The sequence below is a fragment of the Zonotrichia albicollis genome, chromosome 13, assembly GCF_047830755.1.
Source record: "Zonotrichia albicollis isolate bZonAlb1 chromosome 13, bZonAlb1.hap1, whole genome shotgun sequence".
Classification (NCBI taxonomy): Eukaryota; Metazoa; Chordata; class Aves; order Passeriformes; family Passerellidae; genus Zonotrichia; species Zonotrichia albicollis.
Window position 1 is genome coordinate 13,943,348 of NC_133831.1, and position 21,735 is coordinate 13,965,082.

At 36.9% G+C, this 21,735-nt stretch overlaps 1 protein-coding gene across 1 annotated transcript; it reads left to right on the plus strand.

Annotated features, from left to right (window-relative positions):
* The first annotated feature begins 60 nt into the window (after positions 1-60).
* On the plus strand, positions 61-19,742 carry SLC7A9 (solute carrier family 7 member 9). The gene is made up of 15 exons (XM_074551086.1): positions 61-5,013; positions 6,178-6,283; positions 6,873-7,242; positions 7,457-7,582; positions 8,751-8,898; positions 9,833-10,075; positions 10,789-10,914; positions 11,304-11,403; positions 12,800-12,844; positions 13,168-13,291; positions 14,891-14,994; positions 15,770-15,866; positions 17,113-17,262; positions 17,822-17,996; positions 19,498-19,742. The coding sequence occupies exons 4-15, from the start codon at positions 7,478-7,480 to the stop codon at positions 19,560-19,562; spliced, it is 1,482 nt and encodes a 493-aa protein (XP_074407187.1). The 5' UTR covers positions 61-5,013; positions 6,178-6,283; positions 6,873-7,242; positions 7,457-7,477; the 3' UTR covers positions 19,563-19,742.
* Positions 19,743-21,735: the final 1,993 nt, after the last annotated feature.

Here is a 21,735-nt window from a genome sequence, read left to right on the forward strand (position 1 = left end):
TCTTGTTTTAGAGTAGGTTTTAATACATGGTTCAAAGGGCAGCACTCTGACAGTGACACTCCTAAGGCCTTGTTCAGAATTGCTACACTTAATTTGCCATTTGCACATCATTAAAATATGACTTTTAAATGAATAACATTGTTAAACTTGAAATGAACTAACATTTAATCAGATTCTCCATACTCAATTTGCACAGGAAGAGAACTGAGTAAAAGTTATATCCCATGCATGAAAAAGTCCTTCTGTGGCTCAGGAACAATTTTCTGGCATAACAAAAATCCTGTTACAGGCTATATTAAATACTTATGAACATATTTTAAATACATATGAACCCACTTGACATACTTGGAGAGTAAAATACTGGAATTGTTTCAGATCAGCAAAAGTAAACCCATTTGCAAATGTGCCAAGTGTTGTACAAACAGAATTATGATTAGACAGGTGCTTCCCTCCAGTTCCTTCCAAGCTGATTCTCTTTTTTATTAACAGCTGAAAGAAATTATTTCATTTTAGTCTAGTACAGTAACTCTACCTATGCCAATTTATCCTTTTTCCCACTTGACAATATAAAGTTGCTATTTTCCCCTGAAAATGCTGACAGAGCATCCTGACTTTGTTATATTGCTCCTGCCTTCCAGTTACAGAACCTTCCAGATCTTCCAGTTGGTAAACTGAAACCATGAAGTAGTTTCAGCTTCTTTCCCAAGACAACATAAAAACATTCTTCCATTCCTACCAAGAAAAGGAGAAAATTCTGGATTTGTGGAACTGTAGTCACAGTCAAGTTTCATTGATGAATTTACACAGCATATTTTGTCCATAATAAATAAACATAATTTTGCCATATTTTGGAATAAATAATGTGATTATATATTGAAAAAGCAAACATTGCCATCACCTTTTAGAATCAAAACCACAGGAGAATTCGGAGTGAAAGGAATGAGGAACTTCACAAACAAACTGTGGATCTGCTGGTAAACAGAGCTAGATACTGAGAGATAAAAGAAACAATGGGAAGGATTCCACTGACTGATGAATGGAATGAGAGAGATTTGTCTTTACAAACAAACTGTAGGTCTGCTGGTAAATAAAACTGGATACTGAGAGATGAAAGAAACAACAGGAAGAACCATAAATTCCATAAGGAATTGTGATGGTGTTCACAGGGGTCTGAGGATGAAGGAAGAGATGAGGATCTGACTCCATGTTTCAGAAGGCTGATTTATTATTTTATGATATATATTACATTAAAACTATACTAAAAGAATAGAAGAAATGATTTCATCAGAAGGCTGGCTAAGAATAGAAAAAGAAAGAATGGATAACAAAGGCTTGTGTCTCTGACAGTCTGAGCCAGCTGACTGTGATTGGCCATTAATTAGAAACAACCACATGAGACCAATCCCAGATGCACCTGTTGCATTCCACAGCAGCAGATAACCATTGTTTACATTTTGTTCCTGAGGCCTTTCGGCTTCTCAGGAGGAAAAAATCCAAGGAAAGGATTTTTCAGAAAACATGTCTGTGACAAGAAATTCCACTAGTTGACACAAGGAAAGAGAAAGGTGGGGGTTGATATCTTAGAAGGGAGTCTTAGGTATCAGGTGTTTGGGGAAGTCTGTACCTCCCAAGCACCTCAGCCAATGGGGAAAGAGGAAAATGTGGCTGGAAATTGGGATAAAAAGGGAGGCTGTGTCCTCCTAAAATTGGAGAGATCCCAGGAGAATGCCCCATGGCCTCTCCCTTTATTTAAATAAAGTAAAAGGGCTCCTCTGCCTCCTTTTTGGCCATGAACCTCTGGTGTTTGTGGATTAATTTTCCTGCCAGGAGTAATTCTCAGTAGTTCCAATGCATTTTCCAGCTACAGCTGCGATAGTGGCATTACGTTTTACTCCTCAGTGAGAACAGAGCATTTCACACTGTATTTGGGTGTGTCAGCAGCAGGGACGGTGACACTCAGCAGTACATTAAGGTAAGTGTGTACCAGCGTTATGTGACCTGACAGAGCTTTGATGTGTACTTACCTTATCTTTATTCCCACTTCCTGGAAAAATTCCACTGGCCATTATTAGTTATTTAAACCCAGGTCCTTTCCCCTGTCCTCTCTTTTCTTTCCAGAAAGATGCTGTTTTTCAGCCCAGGAGATTGCCTTTCACCAGCTCAGACAAAAGCACCTCCTAAGATTTTTTCACCATGAAAAATTCCTGCCACTATCCTGGCACATGGCATCAGGAGTTCTGAGACCTTTTCCCTTGGGACTGCAAATCCTTCCTTGGGCAGGCATGGATGGAGAATTTAGGAAAATTCTGAGCACTGATCCTTCTCTGCAAATCTGTGGTAAAAACTCCATGGTGTCAATTAGCTTGGATATAGGAAAGCAGAAGCACTTTCAAAGCTTCTTTATGTATAAAAATGTGGTTTCTCAAGGAGTGAGCTCTCCAGATTTTTAAATCCTGTTTTTCTTCTGTACTAAATTTATTTCAACATACCTATATAAGCACATATTCAGATATGAAATAGAAAAAGAAATATATTTGAGATTTTAGGATTGTTTTCTACCTGAAATATTTGGTTTCAGTAAATATAAAATTAAAATGAGACTTGAAAAGTAGCACAGAACATCATAACCTCAGTGGGTGCCTCAGTACTCAGTGTTTCTTTCCTCAGCCAGAGATGGGCACAGGGCAGGTTTGCCTTCCAAAACCTGTGTTAACTGGTAACCCCTCCTTGGTGGAAGGCCAGTGGAATGCAACCTGAGTTTTGGACTCAAAAAGGAGATCAAAGTCAGGCTTTGTTTTTAAAATAAAAAAAAAAAAAACACAGTCTCCTTCGGAGCTGGATGTTTATCAGAAAAATAACTCCTGATCAGAGTCTGAAGCACTGTTAAAAACTAGTGTGACATACTAAAGCTGATTTTCTCCAGAGGCCATCAAATTTCCTTTAGAACATCCTTAAGAAGAGACTTCTTGATTTTTTGGTGGCCTTTTGGATAGAATTTACCCACCATTTACGAGTTTATTGAGAGTCTCTAAACAGCTCTGCTTAAAAAAATACAAAGCAAATCTCTCGTTGGACTAAAGACTCTGCACTATTTAGGCAGGTCTGTTACAAAACCTTTAGCAGACCTGAATATCTTTTCAAAAGCCTTATTTGTCACAGAAGAAAACCAATTCCACTGGAACCAAGAAGTAAGTAGGGAAAACACCAGATATTTAAACCCCAAGTATTCTCTTAAGAGCTGTAGTTTATTAAGCAGTTCTGCTAAGAACTGCAGTCACCTAATATTTCCTGCTGACCTCCACAAGATGCAAAGTTCTTGCAAACCATGACCCAGATCACCACAGCTATTAAATCATATAATTTCTTTATATTCCACTTGCAGCATACCTGCAGTTATTTAGGAAAAAAAAAGTTATTTAAAGAATGACAGTACTGAGATCAAATCTTAGAACACATCTGACCATTTTTATGGTCAGAAAAATGCAGGGAAACACGCTGGTCCTCTCATTAAAATTCAATAACCTGGAAGGAGGAAGGTTGGAATGGAAAGTATTCACCCTGAGATACTGCTAAGTTGCATTTAAAAACTGCAAGTTAGGATGATCCTTATCATTTGCTTTAGTATTGATCAAAGCAGAGCATGCATTACTGCAAGCAATAAATTCCAACCCTAACAAACATTAACCTTCATTTTTAGTAAGTAGGGATAATAAAAGGTGCATTTATATACTGTACCCTTGCTATTTCCCGAATTAAAGTTGAAAATTACTTTTTACGGTTTAATTGGTAAAGTGCATCCTGAAAAGGTTCAAACTACAGGGTTAAATAGGAGCAGCCCTCAAAGTGTTTGCCTCAAAATGCCTTGGAATTTGAACTCATTCATGTCTTCATCTATTTGTGTACCTATGTGAGAGGGAAGGATTCTTTTCCCACGGCTGTAAAATGTCATTTCTCTTGTCTATGAGGAAAATAACATTAGAAGCCTTGAAATCAATGTTTATTTTTTTCCTTTGGTGGCTGAGGAAAAGAAGGATTGGTGGTAAAATTAAAAATCTTTTAATGGGCTTACAGCATCCCAAGGAGAGCAACCCCTAAAACAAAACTAGACAAATAAAATGAAGGTACTTTTCTATTGAAGACACCTTTTGAGCAGGCGGGAGCCCTCCAGACAGACATTCCAGGTGGACTAAAGAAGCCAGGTGCTCAGGCAAAATCTCAAACTGCATCTCTTCAATGCTGCTTTTATGGGATCTGAAGGAACAAAATGGAAAACAGATCTGAAGGAGAAAGGACGACTGACACATCCACACAAATGAATCAAAGATTACACTAAATCTCAGAAAAATTCCTCAGCAAAATTTTACTTAACAGAACATTAAACATTACATACCCCATTATCTTTTCATCAAAGTTATGTGTTTTTTGGGGTTTTTGTTGGTCTGTAAATTCCAGGGTTGAAGTGATGTGAAAGTTGTGCCTGCTTCATTTCAAGGGACAATGTTAGCCCCATAATATGACCTCCCCTTCTTTTTTTTTCTTTTCACATCAGCTGTTTCAATAGTCTCTGCAGCATTTCAGGAACAACACAGGTATGAAAAGATTATAAACCTTCATTTCAAAATTATCAGAATAAGGAAGACAGAAGTACATTACATAATATACCAAATGAAATTGGGAAATTGAAGGATATGAAAACATTGGTTAATTTAATAATAAATCACAATTACAATGAAAAATATTTAAAAAGTCCTTGTAAAACTTTCATTAAAATGAATAAATTGTTCATACTTGCCTTTTCATATGGTTGAAGCATGACTATAATTTTAACCTGTTTTATTCTCTTTATCTGTAGGCAAAGAAAAAAACCCCAAAGTTTTGTCTGGCCATTCTTACTGTGGTAATTTTTCAAGAAGTTGTTATTTAAAATGGAAGAGCTTCTCTTGTATCTTAACCCCATTTCTGTGAGAATTAAACAAGAAAAACAAAGAGAGGGAAAAGCCAGTGACTAAAAAGGTACAGTTTTGATTTTGTTTTCTGTACCAACATTACTTTGGAGAAAAACATTCCCAGTGCAGTCTGGCTCAAGCACCAGAAAACATGGCAAATATAAACTAACAAATGTTTCACGTGTTCTGACGAGTCCATTTTTAGTCACAGATTTACATCATCACTGCAGAGGGAATTCCTGCTGATCAATCCTGCATGCTTAAGGAGTTTGTTAAAACAGGAGGAAAACAATTGTCAAAACGTGCTTAGGGTGGGTTTGTTGATACTCAGACCCAACAATTTGGTCTTGATTTCCAGCCCTGTAGTGCATGTTAATGAGCCATTATCTCAACGAGGCAAGGAATGTTAAATGTTAACATCAGGAGCCAGTATTTGAACACTCTTTAGCTTTTACCAGTAGGCATTTATTGACAAACTCATTTACAGGGGGGTGCTCAGGACTCACTGATTGGAGTGGCACACAGCAAAGGAGTTGTACAACCGCACTGCTAAAAACAATTAAGTGATTAACACGATTAAGGGGCTTTTTGCAAGTGTTTTAGGGATGACTAGCTCAAATGAAAGCAGTTACCTTATGGCAGAATTCAGGATAATAATATTTATTTTTTTTTCCTGGATATACAACTGAATAGAAACAGAGAATAGCATTTTTCACTGGAGCAAGATCTTCAAATATTTACAAAAATGGGAAATCTTTGTAGCTGCAAGCAAAGGGATCACCAGCTGCAAGCTCAGCTGCCTCAAGTTAATGAAAAACAAAGGAAATATTTTTGCTTATGCTTCTCTACCTTCTCGAGATACAAACATCAACTATTTTTAATAGGCTTCAAATTGAGCACATGGTTTTAATGCACCCATAATGTGACAATTACTTCAAGGTTATCTTGCCAAAGCATTCCTGAATTACCAGCTGCTTGCTGTAAAGATCATCAAAATAGATTCTCCAAATGATGGTTCACTCTCACTTTGTGATGCGCTGCTTAGCACTGGACAAACATTCTCACAAATGGGACAAAGCTGGATTTTCTTGTTTTTAAAGATAAACTAACTGGACTATCAGTTTACCTGTGGTTTCTAACTCAAAACTTCTTGGCAGAAAATGGGTTTAATGATTACCTTTTATAACCTCTGTACTTAGGCTGCTGCTCCTTCTTCGTATTCTGCTTTCAGACATGGACATGCCTTGCTTGTAACTGGCTGGGAAATCCAACAGGAGAAACACACTTGGCAAGGATTCCTGCACCTGATTAACTGCAAACAAATTTAAATAAATAAGGTAAGTGAAAGCAAGAATTGCTAAAGGTAATGATTGAAGCAGTCTAAATACAGGGCTTTAAAAGAGAGATGTTGGGCACAAAGCTGCAATGAAGTTCAGCCACCCAAGCCCTGCATTCTTCATGTGTGCAGTTTTCCTTCATAGGTTTAATCTTAACAGTTAATTCATTATGATTATTTAAAAAATCTTTATTTCAGAAGATAAACCTGATGTCTTTATATCCTAAATGTTTCTGAAGACCAACAATACTAGAGATAGGTACTCTTTCAATTTAAAATGCTGCAGTTTTTGTGGACAGTTACAAATTAATTTACAAAAAAACCAACTTATGTTTCCTAAACATGCCTTCCACAGTTACCATCTGTAAAAAAGCATAAGGATCTTCAGCGTTCAAATTGAAGTAAATATAGTTGCAGAGTCTTAGGAGAGAAGAGACTTTTGACTGAATCTACTTTAGAGACTCATCAATTTCCTTCCCTGTCTCAGATTGTATTTTAGGGGAACAATATTATTTAGGGGAAACAAGCAAAATCCTCACCGAAAAAACCCCCGTAAATTTAAATTTGAAAACAAACTCTTTACATTCCAGTTCTAAAAAGGACAAAGCATTGAGTGGAAGACATTCACCCTGAATCAACACAGAGAAGACTGGTCACCCTTTCTGAGGCAAAGAGCTGCTAAACAGATAATTCTGGGAGCTGCCAAACAGATAATTCTGGTAGCCCACACTCTGTTTAGCACATGCTTCCATCTCCAAGGAACTGAGGCAAAGCCTAATTAAATGAAGAATGGAAAGAAGGTCTCCTAGATAAGAAGAAAACCAGTTTTTGGGAGGAAGATAAAGCCTGTCCGGACCTTTGGAGTAGTTCAAAGGAAGGACTGGCTATAAAAGCTGGATCGTTCCAGTGAGGACATCCTGCAAAGTGAATGTGAGAAGCCACAGAAGCCCTTACACACAGGTGGGTGTAAGGAAAATCCACAGAGGAGGAGGTGGAGCTGGCATCCCTTCTCCTCTCCGAGCAGGCAGTGCCATGGAAATCCTTTCCTGGGAGTGACCGTGTGCTGTGTTTGTTTTCTGGTCATATTTACCTGCACTCATTTGTACCCACGGGCATCAGGTAAAGTCCAGCAACATTCATATGCCAGAATAAGATTTTGTTGTTGTTTCCTTAGAAATTTCAGCAAGGAAAACAAATGGGTGAAGAAAGCTTGAAGAGAAGAAAAGGAGAGGACAAAGGAAGAGAGGACAGACAATCCATCCAGAGTCATGAGCCCCAAACGATGAACCTACAGAAGCAGGCAAACCTTTTTCCTTTCCTTTTTCCTTTCTCCTTGGGTCCGGGGCTGGCAGAGGGAGGCACAAGGGGATATTTGTGCATGTGCACCAGCTTACAAAACCACCACTGTGTCCAATTTAGCAAAAATATCCTAATATCTCAGCTATGTGGTTGGCTTGCATTCTCAGAAACAGCCAGTTACTGAAGTTAAATAACTGATAAAAACAGACTAAACCCCCAAGGATATGTTGTTGAAGTTATCAGATATAAAAATAATTCAAAGACTTACTCTAAGTTGATCAACTGAGGCATTTCATAAAGGTTTTTTTTTCTGCATGTAATTTTCAGAAGTCATAGTTGGTTGTCCAGCTCATTGTTTCTGAAAGTTTGTTAGTGTTTATAGCCAGAAAATAGGCACTGGTACTTGAAGAGAAGTGAAAATCTGTCTCTTACAGAAAATTACAGATGCTTTAGAAAACAGTTGTGTCACTTCCTCTCGGGAGGGAGTGGCATTTCTCTTAATTGAAGTAGCCTGGAGAAAGATTACCTATGTGGTTTTAGTTTGGTGCCAAGACTGGAAAAATACTGATGTTATTAGAGTAGCCATAGCTATCAGAAAATATTGAGTAGTCCATGCCTCAGTTTCAGTGGTTTCATGCAATATTGCAGGTCACTGCAGATCTGGGAGAACATGATCTTCTCACCCACTGGTAGCAACACCATTCCTAGGTGCAAATATTTAAAGCAAGGACAGGAAAACAGCTGCCCAACAACAACAACAGCAACAAAAAAGGATCCCATCCATGAATTTCTGAATCTTAGAAAATTCAGAATTCATCAAGTGCTTGTAAAAGAATGTCATGGCTTAATCAGAGAGGAAAGGGCAAGTTCACCCATTCAAGGTTATATTTGAGACTCACATAGTCCAAAAGACAGTTTAATAAAGGAAATAGGCAGGCAAAACACAAACAGATGTACTTCTGAAAACAGCAGGAAGTACACCACAGAGAGATCTTGATAAGAAGAGTGAAACTTTGCAAAATTGTTGAATATATTTCTCTATAGAACTTACATATTGAAAGCCAATAAAAAACCAGTCAGTAAGGACAATTACTGTAGTTCTGTGATATTGAGAAGCAATTGGTGAATTCCTAGAAGTTGCTTACAAAACCATCTCATTTTACTTCAAGGTGGGCCTGATTAGTGGAATCTGTATGATTGTGGGTACCATTATTGGCTCAGGTATCTTCGTTTCTCCAAAATCAGTTCTTGCCAATGTGGAAGCTGTGGGTCCTTGTTTAACCATCTGGGCAGCCTGTGGAGTTCTGGCAACATTAGGTAAAAACTCAACAAAGAATCTGAATCTTTGCCTTAAATCTTGCTATCTGCTGTTTCTGCATATTCTCATTTCACAAATTAGCTTGTAGCACCCAGAACAAAATCAACTAAATCCCGCTCTGTATTTTATATATGCAGTACTCAGCCATAAATTAAAAATGGGGTGTTTCTAGAAGACAAATTAAGTTTCAAAATTCGAAATAGAGTGTAATTTACAAAGGAAGTTTTAGTTTTTCCTGCTTCATCCACTGACTGTAATAAAGACAATAGTCTTCTACTTCAATAGCTGCCAATATGTGAAATTTACTGATAGTAAGCTAGGCACTTTCTGCTGGCTTTCTGCAAACTTCTGCAATTATAATTCTATTATCTGAAAATTTAGCACTAAGCACTTCAAAATATTTCAAGAAGTAAAACAAAATTTTGAGCATTGTATCAAGTGGGGCAGCAAACAAGAAAAACCTTAATTCAAAATGCCATATACAGCAATAGAATAGGAAGTATCACTGTACTTTAATGCTGAGCTTAGCAGACAATTTATTTCAAAATTGTGCAGAAAGTTTGTTTTTCAAGTTTCCAATAGGTGTGTCAGCCAGTGCAGTTCTCACTTAAGTGCTTCTTACAGTGTTCATTTCTTAAACAGAAATCAAATGAAATAAAAACGTTTGTTTGTAATGTTTTGGTGAAGTTTAAAATATCAATGGTAATAATATTTAGACTGCATCTGAATAATTTCAGGGTATTTCTTTCAATTGCTCACAAGTAATTAAAATTTTATTTTGCATATACAGTAAAATAAACAGAAACACGAAGAGAGTAATGGTGCACAGTACAGATCAATTCCCTGCACTTTTCTATTAAAAAGTGATCATCTCTTCAAGCAGTCCCAGGTTCAGAAGTGCATGAACTAAACCTCCTTTTTTTTGTCATTCAGGTGCACTTTGTTTTGCTGAGCTTGGTACAATGATCACAAAGTCTGGGGGAGAATATCCTTACCTCATGGAGGCTTTTGGGCCAATTCCAGCCTTTCTGTTCTCTTGGACGAGCTTGCTGGTGACCAAACCCAGCTCCTTTGCCATCATCTGCCTCAGCTTTGCAGAATATGCATCAGCTCCTTTTTACCCGGGCTGTGACCCACCCCAGGCTGTCATCAAGTGTCTGGCAGCTGCTGCTATTGGTAAGAATCACAATTTTAGACAGCCCAGATCCAAAATTGCACTGTGACCTGTGTCTGGCCCCATCCACAAGTGCATTTTCCTTATGTTCATCTTCACAGAGACACCAGAAATCTTTAAGACACAGTCCAGTGAGTCCTTCCCACAATAATTAATTAAACTGCATAAAAAGGATGGATTTAAAATGTTTTTTTCCCCTAGTTTGAGGGTTTTTTTATTCTTCCTTAAGACAGATACATCTGTATATAGAATGCTTATCTCTAGCAGAAAAGGAAGAAAAAATCACTGTGGAAGTACTATTTCTTTATCAGAATGCTGTGCAACTTAAATTTTTTTTTATTAAATGTACCATAAAAGTCTAATTCATAAATCTGTTTTTCCTCACTATTTCTACAGTTATCCAAACACAGTAAGCAAAAACTGTATAGACAGGCAAATATATATATATATATATATATAAAAATAAAAAATATACAAACTATATATACATAGTTTATGTTATATGTTTATATGTTGTTATAATATACAAATATATACAATATACATACATATGTATACACACATATATACACATATATATATAATATACATATATATATAATATACATAGACAAAAAAATGTGACAGAAAAGCAGTACAGTAAATAATGGGGAGGGGCAACTTTTCTTTAAATTCTGACAAACAGTGTGAAAATTTATAACTTGGTTTCTTTTAGTGGTAATTACAATTGTGAATTCATTGAGTGTGAAGCTGGCAAGTTACCTCCAGAATTTTCTCACAGCTGCTAAAATGATCATTGTCACAATCATTATTGTAAGTGGAATTGTTCTACTTGCACAAGGTAATAAAATATATGTTATTTGAAAACATTATTTTAGCTTTTGCTATGATGATTAAAAATTCCCCGCTGAGAGAAGAGACACAGAAATAAGGCACAGCCCTGAATCTCTTCATTCAGGGTTTTAGTTCTAAATCTCTTGGAAATTATGGCATTTTCTTTCACAGAAGGGGATGTGTGCAAAATGCAACGCTATAGATCAATTAATGCAAACTACAAATCTACAGATCTACAAATATAAACTACAGATCAATTATTACAAAAGGGTGTTCATTAATTTTATAAGTGAACAGTTTCAAAACATGAGACATGTGGGAATGTTTTTTTCATCTGGTGGGGGCATTACAAGAATTAATTCCAACACTGATCAGTGATCTTCCTCTTATTTGCAGGAAAAACTGATAACTTTAAAGATTCTTTCAAGGGCAGTAAAATTTCTGTTAGTTCTATCAGTTTGGCATTTTATAATGGACTCTGGGCATATGATGGATGGTAAGAAATCTTTATTAACCTTCACAGTTAGAGTTTAACAGCCTTTAACTGGTTTACTCTCTCCCTGTAGAACCCTCTGAAGGCATTAACAACTGACTTGTTATTAAGAATGTCTTGATGAATTCTGGAAAAAGAACACTAGTTTGGGTAAAAAAACCCAGAACTCCACCCTCTTTTAGTGTCTGTTTGTTAGGGAAAGAAAATATCTTAGATCCCAAAAGGACAATTACTGCTTTGGTGTTGAAGGTGATTAGATATTGCAGTAATAAGGAGAATATAACAAATTTAATTCCATTGTGTTAGACAAAAGAGCTTTCCCTGCAGGCTACCCCACCAAACTCCATTTCTTGTGAAATATATAGAGGTGTTTGATTAGTCCAGGAGAACATAAAAAGGAACTTTGTGTCAGAAATTATAAGGTTCAACTTGCAGTTTTTTTCTTAGGGAATGTCAGTTGGCACTGAGTTCTGTTGGCACAAATCCATTGTTATTCTAAAATGTACAAACTGCAAAAGTCTGTATATAGGTCAGTACTTTGGGAGCAAATAAGGATATAATCTTGGTCTACCACACAGCAATTCCCATTTAAAAGCTTTTGAAACTGAATTTATTTTAAATAGATTATTTTTTTTAGGTTCTGTTTCCCAGCTTGAGTGCCTCAACTCAGGCATGAGTCTGCTAATTCAGGCATTCACATGGACTTTTTAGAGGGTAAAGAAGCTGATCCCTAAATAATTATTTGTGTCTGTAACCACCAGGCACTACCATTTGAAAATTTGCCTTTGAACTGTAAATACTCACTCTTCAGATTTTCAGAGTGGATGAATGTAAAAACCTTGTTTCAATTAGGCTGAATATAAAAACCTTGTTTCAATTGGTCTACACGCTATAGCAAAAATGGGTATTTGGAAATTTTAACTCAGATAGGTATAATCCTTAAAAAGGTTTTTATGGCTGTTTTCTAAAGGCAGGATCACTTACAGAACCGCTCTGAAACAACAGCAGACTCGCTTTTCTCTCTGCCCCCAGCACACTTGTGCTTTTCTTTGAAAAGACTCAGATACTGCAAAGCTTGAAGTTGAAAGGCAATTTTGGAAATCTAAGATGTCTGCCAAAGTTTTGTTTGAATATTCTGGGATATTTTAACCAAGACTTAGTCTCAGAGGTACTAGAGATAATGCAGAAAGAGATGGTGAATCAAGAGCCTGACTTTTGGATAAGAAGCTCACAATGGTTTTATCCTGTAGTTTTCCCACTTAAAAAATTGATTTTACATTTTTTTTCCTTTTTAAAACTGAGAAGATTAAAAACAATAACAGAAGAAATAACCTCACCTCATAGGTGAGTATTTAAACCCCTGACTGCTGAAATACTCTATGAATGTTTTTCCTTCCAGGAATCAACTCAATTACATCACAGAGGAACTTAAAAATCCTTACAGGTAAAGCTGTGTAGGAAAGCAGTGTTTTTACTGGCAAGAAATCAAGCCCTATATATTTTTCTATAAGCAAGCATATATTTTGGTTTGTTTTTTAAAAGCACTAATATTCTATTATTCAAGGTTTGAGCACTAACAGACAAAGCTAATTAGCTAATTATTATTACAGGCTTTGTATCTTTGCATAATTTTTTACAATCTTGATTTCCATAGCTCTACAGTATTAAAAAAAAAGTAAATAGGAAAAGTAAGAATCCAGAGTTTACTATGATAACTGTAGCAGTGATCCAGCAATGCTGATGGGGTTTTGCTTTTCCATTCTTTAGAAATCTGCCACTGTCTATAATTATTGGAATCCCCTTGGTCACAGTTTGTTATGTTCTGATAAATGTTTCCTATTTCACTGTGATGACTTCAACAGAGCTCCTGCAGTCCCAGGCTGTTGCTGTGGTAAGTTACTTAATTTTGTAACAGAACATCTGCATTGAAGTCATGTGAGCCATTAAATTCCATTAATTTTTTGTAAGATAAAATTAATTTTAGTCTAAGCTGTTAGTGCCACCTTTCCCCCATTATCTATTATCATTCCTTTATCTAAAATTTCAGTAATGCCAAATTGAGAGTAGTTCTGTCATCTCCAGATGGAATAAAGGAAGGAAGCAAAAGTAACAAAATTCTTCAGCAAACATATTGTAAACATTGCAGTCAGAGAGGGACTGCTTTCCATAGGCATCAAAAAGATGGAAAGGGAAATAACATCTGACAGCTGCTTTGGCATTTTCAGTGTTCCCAGGATTTCTGAGATATGCCGAAGGACATAGATCTGAGTTTGTTATGGAGATAACAGCAAATTGTCCATCAGTCACTTCCACCTTATTCTTTTTGGGCTTTTTTCCTTAAAAAATTTGAAAGATAGGTTTTTTACATTTTTTGCAAGACATACTCTTACTGGTAAAAGTAGAAATTACAGAAGTTTCTGAAGCCATAAAAATTACATCTGCCCCTCAGTTGCACTCAGTAAATTTTCTGTGTCTCTGAAACAACTGTTGAGGTCCTGCAACAATTTTCCTAATGCTAGTTTTTGGGGAAAACAAACAGTATGTGACAAGCATTAAAAAAACCCTTAATAATAATTAAAAATATATATTTATATAAATATATATTTTAAAAGTATATATTCCATATATATTAATCTATATTTTATATATACATATAAAATAATAAAATTAGTGGCATAATAATATATAAATATTATTTAACAATATAATAAATAATAAATATAATGAAAAAAAATTTAGCTATATAAAATAGTCTTGTCCAGTGAAGAAGTACAGTAATGTTGAAATGCTTAAAAAATTTAAAAAAATAAAAACAAAAAAAATTTAAAAATTAAAATAAAACTTTTTAAAATTTAGATCTGTGCATTTAAACAGCTTGTCTGCACCAGAAGGTACAGCAGAGAATGTATGAAGTTAAATCTTGTATAAGAACCAGTCCCTTTTAATACACCTTTAAACTTTCAATCGGAACAGCTCACAGCAACCAGCACTGAACTGATCAATTAACAAAGGAATTAACAAAATTCAGCACTGGCTCTGAGCAGAGAGCTCTACACAGCTGTCAGCAGCCTTTGAGTGCCCCAATTCTGGACCAAGGAACATCTCTGATGTCAGACTTGTGCAAAAGCAAAGCTCCTCATGCTTGATTTACTAAAAAAAAACCCCAACCCAACTAAAAACTAAACCTACCTGTCAAAACCATTTAAATTCAAATTCCTTTGGGCAATGTACCTAGCTGAGCTCTACAGCAAGAACTGACAACATCATGACAATAACACTCCACTCCATTTTATAGTGGTCAGTGAATGAATCCAGGTCTTTATCTGGCAGAGCATTCTTTAATAACTACACAAAATATACAACATGGTTTTGTTGGGTAACACAGCTCAGATACCCATTTACTTTACTTACAAAGAGGTTCTAATATTACTGATTATACTAAATGGTAGTTAAAATGACAAAAGTGATTAATTTTAATCCCATTTCCCAGACATTTGGAGACAGAGTCCTTTATCCAGCCTCTTGGATAGTTCCTCTCTTTGTGGTATTTTCCACACTTGGATCTGCCAATGGCACCTGTTTCACTGCAGGCAGGTAAGTCCCCATTCTAAATATCTTCATGAAAGGTTCTGAAGGGTGGAAAAATTTATATACATGTATCTACAGACATAAGAACATTCTTCTGATCCACATTACACAAAATGTAATTTGAAATTGCCTGTAAATCTAGCTATATTGTTTAATTTTCAAAAAGAAACAGTGGCTACTGAGGTTTGAAAGTTAGAAAAACTGTCTCTGCTTAATTCAATGAAGGTATACCACTTTAGCACAAAAGTTTTTTTTAATTTCTCATCAATTTTAAAGCTGAGAATTGAACAGTTAAAAGCTACCAGTAAAAACATCACTACACCAGCAAAGGTAGTTGAGAAGCTGTTCCTTTCTATCATTTGTTCAGCACTTCCATTTACTATTTAAAATATTTTAAGATTTCAAAAGCATCTGAATACCATGAGGCTTTAAAGACCATTTTTTGACAAAAGGTTGTCAATGCACCTTTTTGCTATGAAACACATGAAAAAGGAAATATTTAATTAAAAGAGACACAGTTGGTAACATTTTCCAAAATACTTTTCAATAATGATTCTGAAATTAGCTTCAAGTGCACTATTTTAATACTGTTCAGAATTTGTTTCATCTCACTGCTTTAATACCGGTTATTTAATTTCCTTCATTTTTAACTGCTACGATCTTTAAATCCCAATGCATATCAAAGAAAATACTGATGGAATTAGTTGGATGTCTACTTTAGTAACACCTTTGAAAGCCCAGGTGCCACACCAACTGCTCTGCCTTGTTTTTGTTTTTCCAGACTTGTGTACGTCGCAGGTCGTGAGGGGCACGTGCTGAAGATTCTGTCCTACATCAGTGTCAAGCATTTAACACCAGCACCTGCCATTATATTTTATGTAAGCATGTATTTAAATACAGAAAAACAATCATCACCTATCACCAAAAATTCTCCAGTAATTCATACTTTCACAGCTTCTTACAAGCAGTTTTGACACCTATCATTAACTATCTAGACAAGAAAATTGCTAAATGCATTTTGGGAAGAAGACTACAAAAAACCCCCAGCTTCTCTAATTTGAACATATTTGTTCCAGAACTGGACTTTAAAAATCAAAATGGTTAACAATCAATGGCATGAGAACAAAATCTTAAATGAATAGTTAATGTTAGGGAAACCTTTCACAGGATACTTGTAAGCCAGCTATCACTACCCTGTTTCCACCATGTGGGAATATTTCCTCCATGTAGAAGATTTAGTTCACACTAAAAAAGTCCAGTCAGTTGACACATTCAAGAATATATCTAGAACATCTTGTTATTTTTATTTTACTCATTTATCTTCAAGGCAAAACAAGATCTATTCAATCCTGTCGGGAAAATTAATCCACAAACACCAGAGGTTTATGTAAAAGGGAGACAGAGGAGTCTCATAACTTTATTTGAATAAAGGGAGAGGCCATGGGGCATTCCCCCCGGGGTCTCTCAAATTATTAGTGGACACAGCCTCCTTTTAATCCCAATTTCCTGGCCACATTTCCCTCTCTTTCCCCATTGGCTGAGGTACTTGAGGGGTACAGACTTCCCACATCACCTAATACAGACCTTATTTCTAATGTGCTTTTTCTTTCTCCTCATGTCCCTGTTCTTTTTCTCCAAGTGCAGAGATGCAGCACAGTCCTGAGTGAGTAACAGTCTGTGTCAATTAGTGGAATTCCTCTGGAATTTATGGTTCTGCCCATTGCTTCTTTCACCTCTCCCTATCTGGCCTTATCTACCCTCAGGCCCACAGTTTGTTTGTAAAGACAGCTCCTCCTCATTCCTTTCAATCCCAGTAGTATTAAAAACCTAAAAATATATTTTGTATCTTCAAGATAGTTAGTCAACAATAAAACAGATTAATGCATAAAAATTATAAGAATTTTTACTTAAAATGGAATTCAGATTGCACACAAAAATAACCACGTGTTGGCAGGAAGCAGTCACAATCTTTAAAGGTGCTGCAATGCACTTAAACCCAAATATTTAAGCAAAAGAATTCACAGTTCATACTCTGGAACATCACACATGCTGCTGTAATGAAACAGAAGTAAAATTCAGCCTTCTTCTATAATAGACTACACTAATTTTTGTTTTCATTTCTAGGGGGCCATTGCTATTATTTATGTTATTCCTGGTGACATTAATTCCCTCATAAATTACTTCAGCTTTGCAGTCTGGATATTTTATGGTTTAACTGTACTTGCACTAATTGTTATGAGGTTTACAAGGAAGGAACTCAAGAGACCTATCAGGGTAAGTTCTGTGTGGCTTTTCCTCCTTTCCATAGATGCTGTAGCAGGAATTCACACTCAGTATCTGGATGTTTCAACAGCCCCCTTGGGGACTATCCTTGTTTTTTACTCCCCTTGCCTGCAATCCAACCATTTAACAGCAGATCTGCACCAGGACTCATAAGCCCAAAGCTCATAAGGACTGGGAAAAGATTACAGAATATTGATTTTCACTTGCACAAAAGCCAAAATTTCAGAGATGAGTAATTGCACTCAGCAGACTTCCATTGAAAGAATATCCAAAATAAGACCCCAGGCCTTTGCATGCAAGTCAGTCCCCATATTATTTATTAAAATGCAAACCTGGACACTGCAATTTAAAATAAGAGATCTTAGTGGATAATTTGGCAGAAGTGTTTTCCCTGCCCATATTTCTGATACTCCTTCCGTTGCCCCATCTAATTCCAGAAAATTTTAAAGCAAAAAAATGCATAAGGCAATAAAAATATTCTTTCATACAGGCAATTTCTGTAAAAACAGCTAAAAAATGAGGAAGTGATTTTATTCTTTGTGTCTTGCAGGTCCCCATCATCATTCCTGTCATAGTGACACTGGTGTCAATAGTGCTGGTACTGGCACCCATCATCAGTGCACCTGAACTGCCCTATTTGTACTGTACTTTATTTATACTTAGTGGACTTATTGTTTATGCACTTTTTGTTCATTTAAAATTCAGATGGGCACAAAAAATATCAAGTAAGTATACCTCAGGTAGCCAGCTCCAAACCCAGTATTTGCTAAACTTGAGATTAATTAGAATGTTAAAGTTCATTACTTGGTCAATCCCTACTAAAGTGTGAAAAATGCCATTCACTAGTGTTAAAATTTTAGAAGTTTAATAGTAATGAAAATAGCAATAAAAATTAGGACAATGAGAGACAATAAAAAGCAAAGAATTCTGGACATCTGGGTGCTTTGCACTCTGCCAAAAGGCACACTGCTGACAAAGAATTACCTCTTAAAAGCAACAGCGTATTGCATATTCATAGAGCTCATATATGATTCAAACATTCCTTTCAAACCAGGGTGTTTTTGTTAATTTCAGCTTCCCACCCCCATCCTGTAAATTAACCTTCTTGGTTCCTCAAGTCTGAATCTTATAAGGAGGCAATAATTCTTCTCTTGGGATCTCTGGGTCTGTTGCTGTTATCTCTATCCAGAGAGAATAATGTGAAGAATTTCTTGATTATCGTTTCCATTCTTAGTGCTAGTTACAAAAAGTATCTTACATCACACAGTTTCTATTTTAATATTATGTTATAGCTGAAAAACTGTATTTACCACACTACTTAAAAGAGATTAATACAGCATAACTTTCCAACATAACACATATAGTATTCATTTTAATATTTGTGAAGAGCCAATCATGTAATATGCATTTTTTCACATAAAGCATGTGAGCAGAATGTGCAGGGAAGCAATTTCCCTAGCATGCAGTGGGCTTTACTGAAGACTGGATTTCACTCCTTCCTGCTGAAAAGAAATAATGTCTACTTGAGGAAAAATTAAACTTAATTCACAAAAAACAACACATCACTGTAGTAGCACAAGGAAACAGAACTAATTAATCTGTAAAGTCAGTTTTTCAGTTATCTGTATTTCAAAACATTGCTTTAGCCATTAACTGAAGATTAGCAGACATTCTTATGCCACCAAACACTGGGCTTTTACCTCTGATTATTAATTTAACTATCCTTGCTGAAGAAAATGTTAACAGCATTAAGATAAAAAATAATCCCAGGGCTGAGTGAAAGCTGCAAGAACTCAGAATGACCATTTATGAACTGATTGCATAATCCCTAGAGAAACTCTGATATTATCTCAGGCAAAACAGGATACACAGGTATTTCTAGGAGTGTAGTTGGAATTAGCTGAATACAACAGCATTAGTAGTTCTACAGACATTTAAAAACCCATTATTTGTCTCTCTTGTCCCCAGGATGATTATTATAATTTAATAATTATAATTAATTATAATTTAAATTATGTAATTTGAAGCATTATACTCCAGTGGAAGTTTGGAAATGAGGAATGCTGTAGTTTGGATCTTAAGCCTGTTTATTCCCCACCCCTTATTTTTTATTTTGAAATAGGAATACAGATTAAAAAACCAATGACATAGAAGAATAGTTTTCTCATTTAGAGTTTGAATTGAAAGTTCTCTTATAAAGCCTCTAACAATAAATCTTTTCCTCAGAGCCCATCACTATGCACCTCCAGATGCTTTTGGAAGTCGTTCCAGAAGAAGACGTTCCTGAATGAAGTATTTTATACCCACCAGGTTGTTTTAAAGTGCTCTACTGGTTGAAATATATTCAATTTAGTTTGGCACACATATATATGTGCTAAATTGTTATGTTGGTACTGGTGTATTAGTTTTGCAACACTTCAGTACTTCAAAGCATCAAATACATATAATAAATGATTTCTAAGCCAGACTACAGTGTCTAGCAAAGCTGGTTTCATTGTTTGTTAATAAATTATGGTGTCTTGTTTTCTGAATTAAAGTTGTTTTTTTTTTTCTGAATTAAAGCAAAGGTGTGTTTAATGTCTTCACAAGCAATTCCATGGGTGTTAGTGTGAGAGATGAGTAATGTGATGATTGACTCTGACAATTAACAGACAAATAGCATGTGTAGAGGTTCAGAAAAGTTTTATAGGTTCATAGTTCTGTTGTACCCCCTTGTGTGGCTATCAAGGGACATCTGGGAGGGCTGGCTTGTCACTGTGGTGACATCTGAGCTCCAATCTGGATTTGGGAAGAGATCTCCACCACTGGACAGTGAAGAAGGGGTCATGGACAGAACTTTGGGAAGGGTTAAAGGGTTAAAAGGCCAAATCTCCAATGTGTGGGTGAGCACAGGGTGGGGAAATCCTCTGCTCCAGGTGCTGTAACTTTTTTCTCTATTCAGTCTTCTGTTGTGTTTTTGGCTAGGTTTAATAAACCTTTCTAAATAATGAAAATTGAGTAACCATTTCTCACATTAACATCTTTGAAATCGGTCACTGTCTTTACCACCTTCAAGCCCCAGGTTTATTACAGAGCCCAGACAGTGATTGCTGAAACAGATTCAGCACAAGGCTGAGTTTCTGCACTTTGGGGGGAAATGCCAGGTTTGAGGGGAATATGGGGTAGGCGGGATGGGTGGTTTGGGAAGGCTGCACCTTCCTGGTACCTCAGCCAATGGGGGAAGGAAGAAGGCAGCATGTGGCTGGGAATTTGGGATAAAAGGGGCTGCACCTGTCAGAACCTAGGAAATTCCTCTGGCTGCCCTGGAGGGCTCCAGCCCCTGCCCAGGAGGCTCAGGGACCTTGGCACAGAGCCCCAGACCCCTGTGCCTTTGATTCAGCCCTTACAAAAAACAATTACCAACCTTTATATGCAGAATTATAAGCCAGGAAAGTTTAAGCAGAATGACAGTGAATTTATCACAAGGTGAAAAATAGATTTTTTGGGGGTTTTTAGAATGGGGGTTCAGGAGGCAAGATGGAGGAATCTGGGCGTGTCCAGCCTTTCTTCTTCTTCTTGGTCTCCATCTTCTGCTGTGATGGTGGCACTTACAGATTGGTTTAGAGTGGAAGCTCACTGTCTAACACAGGTGATAGGTATTGGGAAGTAATTGTAAACATTGTAAATGTAGTTTTTAGTATAAAGCCATAACACTGCCCTGGGGGCAGGCAGAGTGCCTGGAACTGTCCTGCTGGACGGACCTGGGCAGGGCAGGAGAAAGAATTTTATAGATAAGGAACAATAAACAACCTTGAGACTGAGAAATGAAGAGCCCTGACTGCTTCTTCAAGCGCCAGGCTGGGAAAAGAGACTTTGTGACACATCTCAGAGTCACTCTAAGCAGTGAGAGTCCTGTGAGCAGCCTCTGAAACCCTGCGGGAGAGAGAAACCCCCATGGGCTGTGCCCCAGGGGACTCGCTCCCATTACCCCAATAAAGGTGCAGGAGTCCTCTGTCTCCCTCATTGTGAGAAACAACTGCTCACTTCGACAATTTAAAGACGTTTATTAAACCTCAACAAAAATACAACAAAGGACTACATAAGGAAAAATTTGCAGAGCTAGGAACTACCCCTCATGGATACCACATCGCCGGTTCCCCTTCAAGATGGATGCTCAGTCTTTTATGCCCCTGGGGTTGCATCAGCCAGCCCTGGTCCCTCCCAAGGTCTGTCAGTGCCATTTATAGGTGCAGACTGCTTTCTTGTAACTGGATTGGAGGGCAGCTGTTGCCATGCCCACCCCCTCAGCACCAAGCTGCACATGTGTGCCTTGCATGGGGCAGGAGGAATGAAGAGCTTGTTACTGGGGCAGGGCAACAGCTGCCCTCCAATCCAGTTACAAGAAAGCAGTCTGCACCTATAAATGGCACTGACAGACCTTGGGAGGGACCAGGGCTGGCTGATGCAACCCCAGGGGCATAAAAG

Coding starts and splice junctions, on each gene's coding strand:
- SLC7A9 (XM_074551086.1), top strand. CDS start 7,478: ATGGGTGAAGAAAGCTTGAAGAGAAGAAAAGGAGAGGACAAAGGAAGA. Junction 11,404..12,799: donor CTCTGGGCATATGATGGATG/GTAAGAAATCTT, acceptor TTTTCCTTCCAG/GAATCAACTCAATTACATCA. Junction 13,292..14,890: donor AGTCCCAGGCTGTTGCTGTG/GTAAGTTACTTA, acceptor CCCATTTCCCAG/ACATTTGGAGACAGAGTCCT.